The following is a 12,853-nucleotide window of genomic DNA, read 5'->3' as shown; positions in this document are numbered from 1 at the left end:
TTTTCCTTGCTTTGTAAAAAAAATATCAATGTGGAGTTTCACAGAATTACAGAGCATGAGTTCTGAAAAAGACCTTAGAGCTACTAAGTATACACACGTATTTCTTTTTCATAAATATTAGAATCAAGTCCAAGGTAGATTACATTTTGCCAAAGGAACAAGGGGCTACACGTACCTCGGTTTTCATGTTATTGAAATCGGTCTGAGTTTCCTCTCATTCTTTTGAGCATTTTTAAATTTTATTTTTGGAATAAAATGGTCAAAGCATTTTTCCTTATATTCCCCCATTTTATTTGTTCCTCTCTATATGAATATGTAAAAAAGAAAAATGAATGAATGAACTTAAAGTGAGGTGAAAGAAAAATACATTACAGGAAGAGGGTCAACTGTCTTTGTGTTCAGAAATCTCTTTGTGTTCAGAAATTTAATTTCAAAGCTGTACACTATAAATAGTTTTTTTCCTGTATTACTCAGAAACAAAAAAGTTAATCTCCTACACGGTTACCTCAGACCTGAACTCTGGATCGTTAATTTGATACATAAGTTATTGCAGGTGGTTTTAGTCAATACCTAAACATTTACGCAGTTTAACTATAAATATATGTCATCCTTTTTTGTGTATGTTTCAGTTTCTCTGAAAAGTGAGAACAAAAGTCTGTCTTCTAATTCCCTGTAATCTGAAGAAATTTAACCTAAAAAAAAAAAGAAAAAAAAACCCTGAAGATGAATTTTATAATATAACATGAACTAGCGTCCCTAATAAAAATAGGTAATAGGTAATATCCATTCTTACAATGTGTAAAGCCTCTGTTCTGCTTTATCTCTGAGCAGTTCTTACCTCCATGCTGGGTTTTCTGTAAATTTAGCAAAACTTATGGGCCACTCAATTTTCCCATTGTCAATTTCTGCATATGCTCAGAGAAGATTCCCAGTTTTATTCCCTAAATAAAATATGCATAAATACAAATCTGGGGAAAACATGTTTATTCCATTTTCTTCCACATGTCTTGGTACCCTGTTTCTAGAAATAAATTGATCAGCTAGAATGGCAGTCATCCACCTCAGACCCGTGTCTGACACAGTTCTCGCAATACAGAATGTAAGCTTTGGAACCCTTGCACATTAAACGGTTTTTAACACTAACTTAATTCTTATTTGGGGGAAAAGTAACATTTTTAATAAACTAAATGATACTAACGCCATTAGCTCTTTATTTGGCCCATGATTTGTTTATCTGCCGAAGAGAATTACAGTGACTAAAAGTCTGGCACTTGGCTTCTCAGAGAAGAATGTACTTCTCTGAATCCCTTTTAAAATGAACTTAACTCATCAGTATTTTTTTTTCCACCAGGAATAGTATCTTAATTAGCTAGGTGGTAATAGCTGATAAAAGTGGGAAAGTACATTTATTCCTTAGAATATGTGTGTGATTGCTAAAACTATGGACACCGTCTTTGTGTAAAAACATCTGGAGGAGAGAGCCTAATTCCATTGTGGTCTTTTTTCTGTGAAAGGGTTTGTCTCCACCTTAGCTGCCAGTTTCTGCATTCCAGGATTACGCAGGTCACATGTTAACATAAGTGAGCTAGGTGGACCGTGTCTTTGTTGCAATGAATAATTTAAAACCCCGCCAACACAACTGAGACAGAAGCAAAACTTCCTCATCTGTGAAGTGAGGGTATTCTCAAAGATCTTTTCTGACTCTCATATTCCATTCATTTTAAGTCTCATCTTCACAGGTCACCACAAAGCAAGGAGCCAGGGAACATAGCACTAACTAGTATTTAGTTAGACTAGTCCAAAGTGCAGTTGTGCATCTTGACTTCCCACTTACTTTTAACCGTCTGTTTTTACTTTACCCCACTCTCCTCCAAAACCTTCTCCCACTTCAAGTTCTTTATACACCGACTAAACTTTTGTTTCTATAGCTGGAAAAACATACATAATTATATGCCTTCTGTGTGCCAGGAAGTATTTCAGAATCTAGGGATACAGCTGTGAGACAAACAAGCAAAAATCACTGCCCTCACGGAGCCTACATTCCAGTAGGGGAAACAGACAAAATCAAGATTAAAAAAAGTAAACCATAAAATATATTAGATAGTAATAACTATTAAGCAAGAAATAAAGCAAGAAATGAGGGTAGGAATTGTGAGAGGGCAGGGGATACAATTTTAAGGAGAGTGGTCAGAGGAGACCTCCCAAGAATTTGACACTTGAGTGTAAAGACCTAGAGGAAGTAAGGAAACAAGCCATATACTATCACAGCAGGTTGCAGAGACCCCGAGACAGTCACTCATCGGGAATGTTCAAGAAACCACAAAGATACTGTTACGGTTAGAAGAGAATGAGGAAAGTGAAAGAGGTCGTTGGAGGGGGGAGAGAACAGATTAAGGAGGGCCTCCTAGATTGTTGTTAAGGACTCTGCCTTTTCTCCAGGTGAGATGAGAATCCATGTGAGGGTTCCAGGTAGAACAGTGATGTGACTTACTGAAATTTGGTTTGACTGCTGTGTTGAAAATAGACAGTAAGCAGGCAAGGGCAAGAAGCAGGAAAACCCGTTAGGAAACTCTTGCCATAATCTAGGTTTGCGCTGATGATGGTGTGAACTAAGGTGATACCAGGGCCAACACGTATTGCCTTGCAGGCTGCACAGTGCAGTAGTCTAGGGGGCGTTGTTCATATTGACTAACACGTGCATGGGTCCCCCTGGAGTGGTGTATTGCAGTAGTCATGAGGTAATAGGTGGATTCTGGATATATTTTTGAACATAGAATTGCCAGGATTTCCTGACATTACGTAACTGTGGGGTGTGAAAGTAATAGAGGAGTCAAAGATGACTCCGGGCTTTTTGGCAACTAGAAGATTTGTGTGGCCAGTTTACCGAGATGGAGAAGACAGAAGTTTGGGTGATAATGTCATGGTTCCGTGTTGCACATGTTAAGAGTGAGCTGCCCGTCAAATATGTAAGAGGAGACAGCAGGAAAGCAGCTGGATTTCTGCGAGTTTAGGGAGGGTATCCTGGCTGGAGATGCACTGTGGGAGTCAGCAGCAGATGGAGGCTATTGGAAGTCAGTGTTCTGGATGCGATAACCGAGGGAATGAGGATGGACAGAAAAGGGAAGTGGCCTCAGGGACCGTGAGCCCTGAGGCATACGATCGTGTAAAGGATGGGGAGGTGCCAAGGTCCCAGTAGAGGAGACTCAAGAAGGAGACCCCAGCGAAGTAGAAAAAAATGAAGTGTGTTTGGTGTCCTGGATGCCAAGTGAACCACGTATCTTGAGTTGGAAAGAGAAGGTCAGATGATTGGCCGAGTAGAAGACTGAGCGCTTAGCCACTGGAATTACCAAGCTGGAGATCACTCAGTAAGAGCAGTTTTGATGGAGGGATGGGAGCAAACCATCTTCCAGAGAAAATGAGAAGAGAGTGACTGAAGAGTTTGAGTGATAATGTCACAGTGATCTCACCAGCCCACAACACAGCCAAAGTGACCTAAAAAAGCATCTTGCAAATTTGGAATCTCTAAAGTGGGAACTGTCTGCGTACTTTCCCTTATCCTTTTTCCTCTCGGGGCTGCCAAGACCAGCAGAGACTAAGAGACTACAGATAATTCAGAGCTCAGAAATTAGTGAGTGGCATTCGAGTGCTCTGCCTTATCTCTAATTATTGCCATTGCAAAGGTTGGGAAACCTTTTCCTCTCTCCTGGCACTACTGCCTCACACCTGTGCTCTTCAGCCTTGCTCGGAAGGAAACCTTGCTCCCTGGTTTATTTTGAAGAGCTAAGAGAGCCAGCTTGTGTTTCAGCAGCTTCCCTCACTCCTGCTTCAAAATTTCTCTAGATCTCCACCCATTTTATTTTCTCACCTGCTCAAATGATAAAGTGGTTTTTCTAAATTCTAAGGTTAACTCTAAGGTTAAGTATCCTGGGAAATTCTGTTTTCTACATCCATCTCCCCACCCCATGTACGTGAATAAATACGTACACAAACTCACTCACTCACTCATACAGACACTTTTCATTGCTTCCTCTCCACTGGCTTATTTCTGTCAGCCTAGAAAATGTCTCTGTCTCTAGAAACATTCTTTCTAGGGCACAATTTAACAGTTTGAATCAAAAGCTGTAACTCAGTCACGCAGTGTGTCTAATAATCCTACCTCTGCTACCCTGCTCTAGAGACATCATTGTAAATATGGAAAAGACTGTAAGTATTAATTTGCTCACCACGTGAGTATCTATAATCATGGAAAATTAGAAGCAATTTAAATGTTCAAAAGTAGGAGACCAGATAAGTAACATTTGTATGTCAATTCAATAAAATATTATGCATCGAATAAAAGTTATGGTTCTTAAGACTATGTAATAAAGTGAAAAATGTTTAGCAAAGTGTATTTTAAGTGCTTTGCATATATTATCAATTTTAATCCTCCAATAATCCATAAGGTAGTTATTATTTTTAATATTCTTATTCTAAACATGAGGAGAATGAGGCACAGGAGATTAAACAGCTGCCCAAGGTCACACATAAGTGGTGGAGCTCGGATTCCACAATACTCTCCCTCAATATTGAAAGTAGGTTATGGGGCTTCCCTGGTGGCGCAATGGTTAAGAATCCGCCTGCCAGTGCAGGGGACACAGGTTCGAGCCTTGGTCCAGGAAGATGCCACATGCCGTGGAGCAACTAAGCCCATGCGCCACAACTACTGAGCCTGCGCTCTAGAGCCCGCGAGCCACAACTACTGAGCCTGCGTTCCACGGCTAATGAAGCCCACACGCCTAGAGCCCGTGCTCCACAACAAGAGAAGCCACCACAATGAGAAGCCCACGCACCGCAACAAAGAGTAGCCCCTGGGCTTCCCTGGTGGCGCAGTGGTTGAGAATCTGCCTGCCAATGCAGGGGACATGGTTTCGAGCCCTGGTCTGGGAAGATCCCACATGCCACGGAGCAACTGGGCCCGTGAGCCACAATTACTGAGCCTGCGCGTCTGGAGCCTGTGCTCCGCAACAAGAGAGGCCGCGATGGTGAGAGGCCCGCGCACCGCGATGAAGAGTGGTCCCCACTTGCCACAACTAGAGAAAGCCCTCGCACAGAAACGAAGACCCAACACAGTCATAAATAAATAAATAAATAAATAAATAAAAGACCGTGAATTTCTTTAAAAAAAAAAAAAAAAGAGTAGCCCCTGCTCGCCGCAACTAGAGAAACCCGCACGCAGCAACGAAGACCCAACGCAGCCAAAAATAAATAAATAAATAGATTTTTTAAATAAAGTAGGTTATGAAGCAGTATATACAATGCATGCATTTATGCATGAATATATGTATATAAGTATATATTTAAATGTTCATTCCTAGGAAAAAAGACAAATATACCTAAAACGGTTGTATGATTGCATTATGGGAGTGGTGGTAGTATTAGAGGCAATTGTTACTCCCAAAGAATATTTTCCGAATATTCTTTGTGTGATTATACTAATTCTATAATAAGCCTTACATTTAATATATTAAAAAAAAAACATAGTCTAGTAGCTCTCTTATTCATAAACAGCATCTACTTAATGTCACGTACACCCTCTGAAATCATAGGCAGGGTTCAAGGAAGGAGCATAGGTCTTACACTCAGACCTGAATTTCAGTGGTAACTTTATCGCTTGATAGCTATGGCAAGTGAGCGTGTTACTCAGCCTCAGTGACTTCATCTGCAGCATGGGAATAGGAATATCTCTTTCTGGTTTTGTGTGAGATTTAAACGCAGTGAAATGTGCTAAAGAGCAGGAAAGACTGACAGCAGGACGTATTTAAGTTCGTTTCTCCTCCCTGTGCTCTGATGGCCAATCTCTCCCCTTCATTTTGCCATCAAAAATTTTGAACAATCTGCATTTCCGATTCTTTCCACACTTGCTCATCGACCCCTGTAATCTGAATTCTACCCCTCTAGAGACCTCTCTAAGAAACCACTTTCTCTGTGTCGCCGGGTGGACATGTGGTTGGAACTGGTCTTTTAAGACCGCTGTGCTGTTGTCTGCTTGGTCCTTGACCTCCCCAAGTCCTTGTGGTGCTTGATACTCTCATCTTCTCAGAACTCTTTCTCCCTTGGCCTCCAGGATGTTGACCTCTCCTTGTCCTCTTACCTCAATGACTGTATTCTTCTTCACTGTGTCCTTTACTGGCTGATCTTCCGCAAAACATGCTTAGATGTAAATGTTATGCAGATAATTGCCTTATATCTCTTTTCCATCAGCACTTCACAAGAGAGCTTCTCTAATTCCATGGTGTCAGATGTCACCTCTCTACAGAGAACTTAGAGGTCAACATTTAGGATGCTCTCTGCAGCTCACCTTAGATAGTCCTCCCAAGTCAACATGTGAAGGTCAAACTCATCTTCTTTTCCTCATTGGTCTCTTGTCACTCATTATACCGATCTGATTTCATCAGGTCATCATCTTCTTAGTCATTTTTGAAGTCCTTTCCTTTTCCTTACTCCCAATCTTTCTTCCAACTTTTCAGTCATATGTCAAATTTAGTTGACTGCTTTAAAAATATGTCCCCCTTTTCCCTTTGTATTGCCATCGCATAGCTGAGGCCCCTTTTATGACTCTTCTGGAATATCAGGACAGCCACCCAGCATATTTTCACGCCTCCGCTCTCCCCTCTGTCCCCCTCCAAACCATTTTATCTGTTGCTGAGGAACAGTAATTTACCTAATGCAGAAAGTTTCAGCTCGTGTTTTTAATGCAGCATAACTCAGCAAGAACTCCTGTCCAAAACTACATGACAGTGATTCTCTGAGTGGTGTCAATATAATGTAAAAAACCCCACCATTTGAACCACTGATTTAAAAGGATTCATTCCTTCAATCATACAACAATTAACTCTATGACCAGCACCATTTTAGGCACTAAAGACAAAATGGTGACCAAAACAGACACACTGTCTGCCATCCTGAAGTTGATACTCTCGAAGGATGAGGCAGATAAGAAACAAGTCAACGTATAGTCAGATGGCAGCACATGCTGTGGACAGAAGTGAAGCAGGATAAATAAGATGGGAAACGGATGGGAGGTTAAGAGCTGACGTTGCACAGGTTGAGTCCTCAGATCAGGCCACACTGGGAACGGTGCTTGTGCAGGAACCTGGACGAGGTGAGAAAGTGTGCCATCAGGACATCTGGGGAGAGACTATCCAGGTGGAGGGAGAACAGCCCTAGCCTTTTGAGGATGCGCAAGAGGCTGCCGTGGTTGGAGCGGAGTTGAGGGAGGAGCGTTGTAGGAGATGAGGTCAGAGGCCTAGCAAGGGGCCTGATCCCTTGAGGTGTTGTAGCCATCTTTAGATCTTGAGCATTTACCTTGAGTGAGAGAGGAGCCATTCGAAGATTAAAGAGAAAAAATGTCATTTTCTGAAGTGCCTTTTGAGAAGGTCACTCTGGCACCTGTGTGGCCCAAGGGTGCTGAGGGCTATTCAGATAGCAGCCATCTTAAAAATGAAGATAATATTAACAGTGTAACAAGCTACAGTTGGAGCAGTAACCAAAATACATCAGTCACAGTGGCAGGGACCAGTGTCTGGCCGGTTCACCATGCACCATTGTACCCCAGTGCACAGCATAGCTCAGCACTCGCAAAAAATGTGTTAAAAAAAAAAGTGAGCGAAGGAATGGTTGCCATATAGCTTAGGGTAACTTGGGTAACAAAAAGACCCAAAATGCAATGCCTCGAACACCGTAAAAGTTCCTTCTCCCGTGACGATCTAAAGCAGCTTAGGGCTCAGGAGAAGAGTTACAGCACTTGCTCCACGCCATGTTGCAGGGACCCAGGCCAACTGCCTCTCTGCCGTCTTCAGCAAGTAGCTTCCAGAGCACTCGCGGTTTTCCTCTCCGTTCCAGCTCACAAGAGGAGAGAAGAAGTGAGTGTCAAGGCATGAACCTGGCGAGGCAGGTTACTAGCCAGGCCTGGGAAACACACGTGCCACTTCTCACAGCCTGTCGCAGAGAGGTCAGTCACGTGGCCCCGTCTACCTGCCAGAGGGGCTGTGGATACGCTGTCGCTGGGCATGTGGCTCCTGCATTGCTGTGCGAGAAACGTGGAATGGACTTGGGTGCACAGCTAGCCGGCTGTTCCGTAGGTGTCCTCTTACGGTACCAGGAATTCTTTTTGAATATGGATTAATTTATGCAGTTTTCAGCATAATAAAACATCAAACAGAAGGATACAGAAAGAAATTCAAATTTGCCGTTAATCCTTTGTTAATGAGACTATATCACGTACCTTCCCTTAGAGCTCAAGGTTAGAATAATGAACTTGTTTTGGCTAGCAGTGTTCCATGCAGCCTTCAGACAGAGCTGTTTGTATACTGAGAGAAGGCATTTTTTGAGTGTCCTCTAGAAAGGCTTTGTCAGCATTTTATAGTTTTAGAAGACAAATTTGTTTTTGCTCCAAGTGTTTTCAAGTGCTTCAGTGGTCAAACAAGTTTTGAGCCGAGCTGTCAATGCCAAAACAGAGAGGGGGCCAGGGGAAAAAATTGAAAATAAATTCCACAGTCTGAAGCTAATTTTTTCAAAGCTTTTGCTCTTTATAGACTTGAGGTCATTTTTATAAATTGAGGAGAGTGGTTCTTAAAATTCAGTTTCTTCTGACACCCAAAAATTGTCCAAGTAAATTATATCATAGAAAATCTGTATGTTTTGAAAGTCACTGGTAGGCCTTCTGTGAAGCAGAACTAGGCTTTATCTGTCTTTTTTTAATGCAATTCTAAAAGCAATTTTATCAAATTCTACATGAAGACGCAATCTGTTCTTTGCTATTTCTTAAAATTACCTATTACCTTTAAAAGATCCTAACTTTAGAAGACTAATTAAAATTAAGTTAATGCAATAAGGCATTATTTTTAATAAGAATTCTATTACTTCAACTTTAATAAATGAAAACATCAATGAACTACTCTTTTACCACACCTAGAGAAGTGTTTGGGACATAAAGCAGTTTAAAGCCTTCAAAAGCCATTGAGTCGGTGTTTCTCATAAGACCAGCACTATTAACAACTACAGAGCGTTTGAAAGTCCAGTAGCATACTTCTCTTACGATGGAAGCTTTCTACATTTCAGCCAATATTTTGACCTGTACGTTCCATTTTCCCCTTCCCCCCATCTCAGTGAAGTGGGGAAATGGCTGATCTATTTCTTAACCTTCCCTCCCTAAACCCTTAGGCAAAGGACTCAAGTTAGAATCTATAAAATGCTTTGCACCCATGGTAATAGGTACTTTTGTTACTCTACTCCTGGATCTTCACTACCTTTATTATTTTCCTTCTGAAAAAATGAGGGTAGGTTGCCAGTTTTAACACATTCTTCACAGATTCCTGTTTCTCAAAGGTATAGGGGCAACCCAGCTACCTTAGCAAAGGAACACGGTGTACTTGCGTGCTGCTTTGGTGAAAGCAGACTGTGAATATTCACTAGTCTCAGACATGTGGAGGACAACATGAAAACTGGAATTATTATAAAGCTTTAGAGAGGAACACTGAACAATACTGAAAGTCACCCTTTGTCAATTACATGTATTAAAAACTCAGGTCCTTGGAGAGTTCTAAAACACACAGATCAAACATTTTTAAAAAGTGGAGGGGGGGCGAGGGAGTTGAAGTTACTACTTGTTTTAACTCTGGAAATCAGCTAAAATTTCTCACATTTCACACCTGCTTTTTGCAGAGCTTTCTGTTGTGAAACATAGCTATCTTTTTTCTATAATTCTCAAAACCTATATTGCTGAAATCTTGGTTCTTTCTGTTTTGGAAAAAAAAATCAGTCTTCTAACATTTTTCTAACTGAAGTATCTTTAAATTTATATAATAATATTATGGTTTATTTTTTCTTCTTTCTTTCTGAATATTTCTTAGCCTCAACCTGAAGGTTTTTTATTTCTTCTGAAATAGTCATTTGTATTTACTGTAATTATAAATGTATTTCATTGACAGTGTTTTAAAGTGATCTGAAGGTAGAGGGTTGTGCTTCCTCTAGGAATTCATGTTTCAGAGCATCAGGAAAACCTAATGCTATTGCACTAGATCTTACACTAAAGATTTTGATACTCTATTGAAGATTACCAATGAGAACAAAGATTCTTTGTCATAGATAGATCCCTCTTTATCAGGAAGATCACATTCAGGTAATAAGAGCAACTACGCTTTGGCTTAATGAGAGCCATTTTAGAGAGGCCTCTTCTAACTCAAACTTTAGAGGTATAAACATGTAAGTATAATTGAATGTGGTTATAATTTTTTTTAAATTTCTCAGATCCATTCTAAAATTATCTAACTGTGTAAATTATCTAAACATGTAAATTGGTGTGCAGTAGTGGCAGACACAAACACTTTCTTACTAGTTCCTAGAACATCACCTTAACTGTGGGCAAATAGCAGCAAAATATTTCCTTGGAGATTTCACAGTTTTAGAAGTCATAATAACGTCAACAACAACAGCTACTATTCATTAAAAGTACAAGGTATTATTTTAATGCTTTACATGTATTATCTCATTTAATCCCTATGACCACCCTATGTTAAGTATTGCTGCCATCCCCCTTTTCCAGATGAGGAAACTGAGAGTCAAGTAGGGTCTTACAGTCGGTAAATGGTGGAGCTAAGATTCCAACCCAAACATTCTGGCTCCAAAGCCACCATGATAGCTATTATGGTACGCTGTCTCCCTTTGTTTTTATTCTTGATGGAGCCTAGGGTTTTTGTTTGCTTTTTGTGGCTGCGTTGGGTCTTTGTTGCTGTGCGCGGGCTTTCTCTAGTTGCAGCGAGGGGGGGGCTACTCTCCTTTGCGGTGCACGGGCTTCTCATTGCGGTGGCTTCTCTTGTTGCGGAGCACGGGCTCTAGGCGTGCGGGCTTCAGTAGCTGTGGTGCGCAGGCTCAGTAGTTGTGGCTAGCGGGCTCTAGAGCATAGGCTCAGTAGTTGTGGCGCACGGGCTTAGTTGCTCCGCGCATGTGGGATCTTCCTGGACCAGAGATCAAACCCGTGTCCCCTGCATTGGCAGGCGGATTCTTAACCACTGTACCACCAGGGAAGTCCCGAGCCTAGGGTTTTAAACTTTAAGAATTCCAGACAAGTTGGCCACACCGCCATAAATAGAAAATATTTATCCATTACCAAGCCAAAGATCAGTTATCCACTCTAATTATATGCTTATTTTGTGAAGATTTTTATATATGTCAATTTCATGGGATCATTGTGACCCTTAATCAGATATACTTTCCAACGGGCTTTTCATAAGGAGAGATTATAAACATGTAGATGAATACATGTTGCTTCACTATGTGTTCTTTATTTCGATAACACAGAGCACATGGATGGTGCTTAATGGTCTTTTAATGCAGATATGAATCTTTGAGTTCAGCGAAATTCGGTTCCAAATCTCCGAGGCAGCTCTGTATTTGGGTCTACCGAATGTAAACGAGCTCTTGTTTGCATATTTGTAATCTTCCTGCATGGGGACGGCTTACTTACTCTGTGCTCAGTCACCTGAGTTGTATTTAGAAACTGTTGGCCGTTTTTACAGAGGCAGTCAGAAAACCTTACAAATGTACCTCCTGATAAGCATTAAGCCCTCTTGGTCAGCCTGAAATACACGCTATTTGAAGTAAGTTTCGTGTTTATATTTTTTTTTCCATCTTGGCTAATATAAAGATTAACATTAAATATCACAGAAAGAAAGGTTCTCAAGTTAACTCCATGTCTTTTTATGGATATTTTATAGCTTAGATATAAGCTACATGTTCCCCCAGATCACAGTGTCAATATATACTGAAAAGACGTTAAATAGGCAACGAATGTTACATTGGCTTCTGATTACATTAGAGGTCAGATTCCTTCAGTCTAGTTCTGATGCCACCCTGATATTCTGAGTCTGGGTTTTGTTTATGTTTAGCTATAAAATGTGGATAGTAACAAGAACGTTATAGGCCACAATGACCATTTCTATGCTGCTATCAGATATCTTTGTTAATGGAATGGTAAAGTTCAGCATATAATTTTATGCCAGCGGTGTATAATAAACTGTCGTAATTTTAAAGATAGGACTCTGATGACTAAAAGTAATATCTGCTTGTTATCTGCTGTTTCTATTTTAAAGAAAGGAGGGTCTGTTGTTGCATATGTCTTACCATTCCTACTGGGCAACTAATGGTTCGTTTTGTTACAGAATATGGAAAGTCTCAATCCCACACCATCTCGTGAAAGGATTGGACCTGATGATGTTGAACTGATGTCCGACGGAAGGTAATTTTAGAGTTTTCTCCTTACACTCTTTATAAGAATATGAATAGACTTTTTTTTTTTTCATTCAGTGCAATGTGCATTGTAAGAACTAAAAAGAGTAGAATTAAAGGACTATATGTTTACCAACAGTATTTTATAGCGAGGAAAAATGTTTAAATGGAAAAATCTACCATGGTGCTGTTAAAGGCAGATAACCATATTCGTGTTTTGTGTTGTTTCTAGTTTTGTTTCGTTTTGATTAATTTTTTTGTTTTGTTTTTTGAATTTCATAAGAATTTTATTTAGAGTTGTTGAGCTTCTAAAATAAATGAAGTCATAATTTCAATGAATGAAAAGCATTGTTATAGAACAGAATGACATTTTATGATATTTTGTTTGTAGCAAAGAAAATGGAAAGGACGGCAGACAGGCCCAGCGTTTTGAGGTGAGCTGCTAACAAGTAAGATTTTGACTGTGACAGGTCTGTTCCTACATTCTTGGGAGTTAGTGTGAAGTATTATTAGCTTCTCAATAAGGGGTGATGACATTCCGTGACGGGATTGTGATTGGTGAGAAAGTCAAATGCCAAGACGTGAAGAT

At 40.4% G+C, this 12,853-nt stretch overlaps 1 protein-coding gene across 13 annotated transcripts in view; it reads left to right on the top strand.

Moving 5' to 3' along the window:
- FAM13A (family with sequence similarity 13 member A) overlaps nucleotides 1-12,853 on the top strand; it is a 349,193-nt gene that overhangs the window by 291,656 nt on the left and 44,684 nt on the right. For all 13 annotated transcript variants that reach the window (XR_014263561.1, XR_014263562.1, XR_014263563.1 and 10 more), the window contains 2 exons: nucleotides 12,198-12,274; nucleotides 12,656-12,698. Coding sequence is in view for 8 of the 13 variants with exons in the window: in XM_082461668.1 (XP_082317794.1) it covers nucleotides 12,198-12,274; nucleotides 12,656-12,698 (120 nt within the window). In the remaining 5 variants the exon portion in view is untranslated. The remainder of the gene's footprint in view (nucleotides 1-12,197; nucleotides 12,275-12,655; nucleotides 12,699-12,853) is intronic.

Source organism: Balaenoptera physalus, assembly GCF_965194825.1.
Source record: "Balaenoptera physalus genome assembly, chromosome: 5".
In the NCBI taxonomy this organism is placed as follows: Eukaryota; Metazoa; Chordata; class Mammalia; order Artiodactyla; family Balaenopteridae; genus Balaenoptera; species Balaenoptera physalus.
The sequence above is the reverse complement of the archived record's forward strand: the minus strand, read 5'-3'. Positions and strand labels throughout refer to the sequence as shown.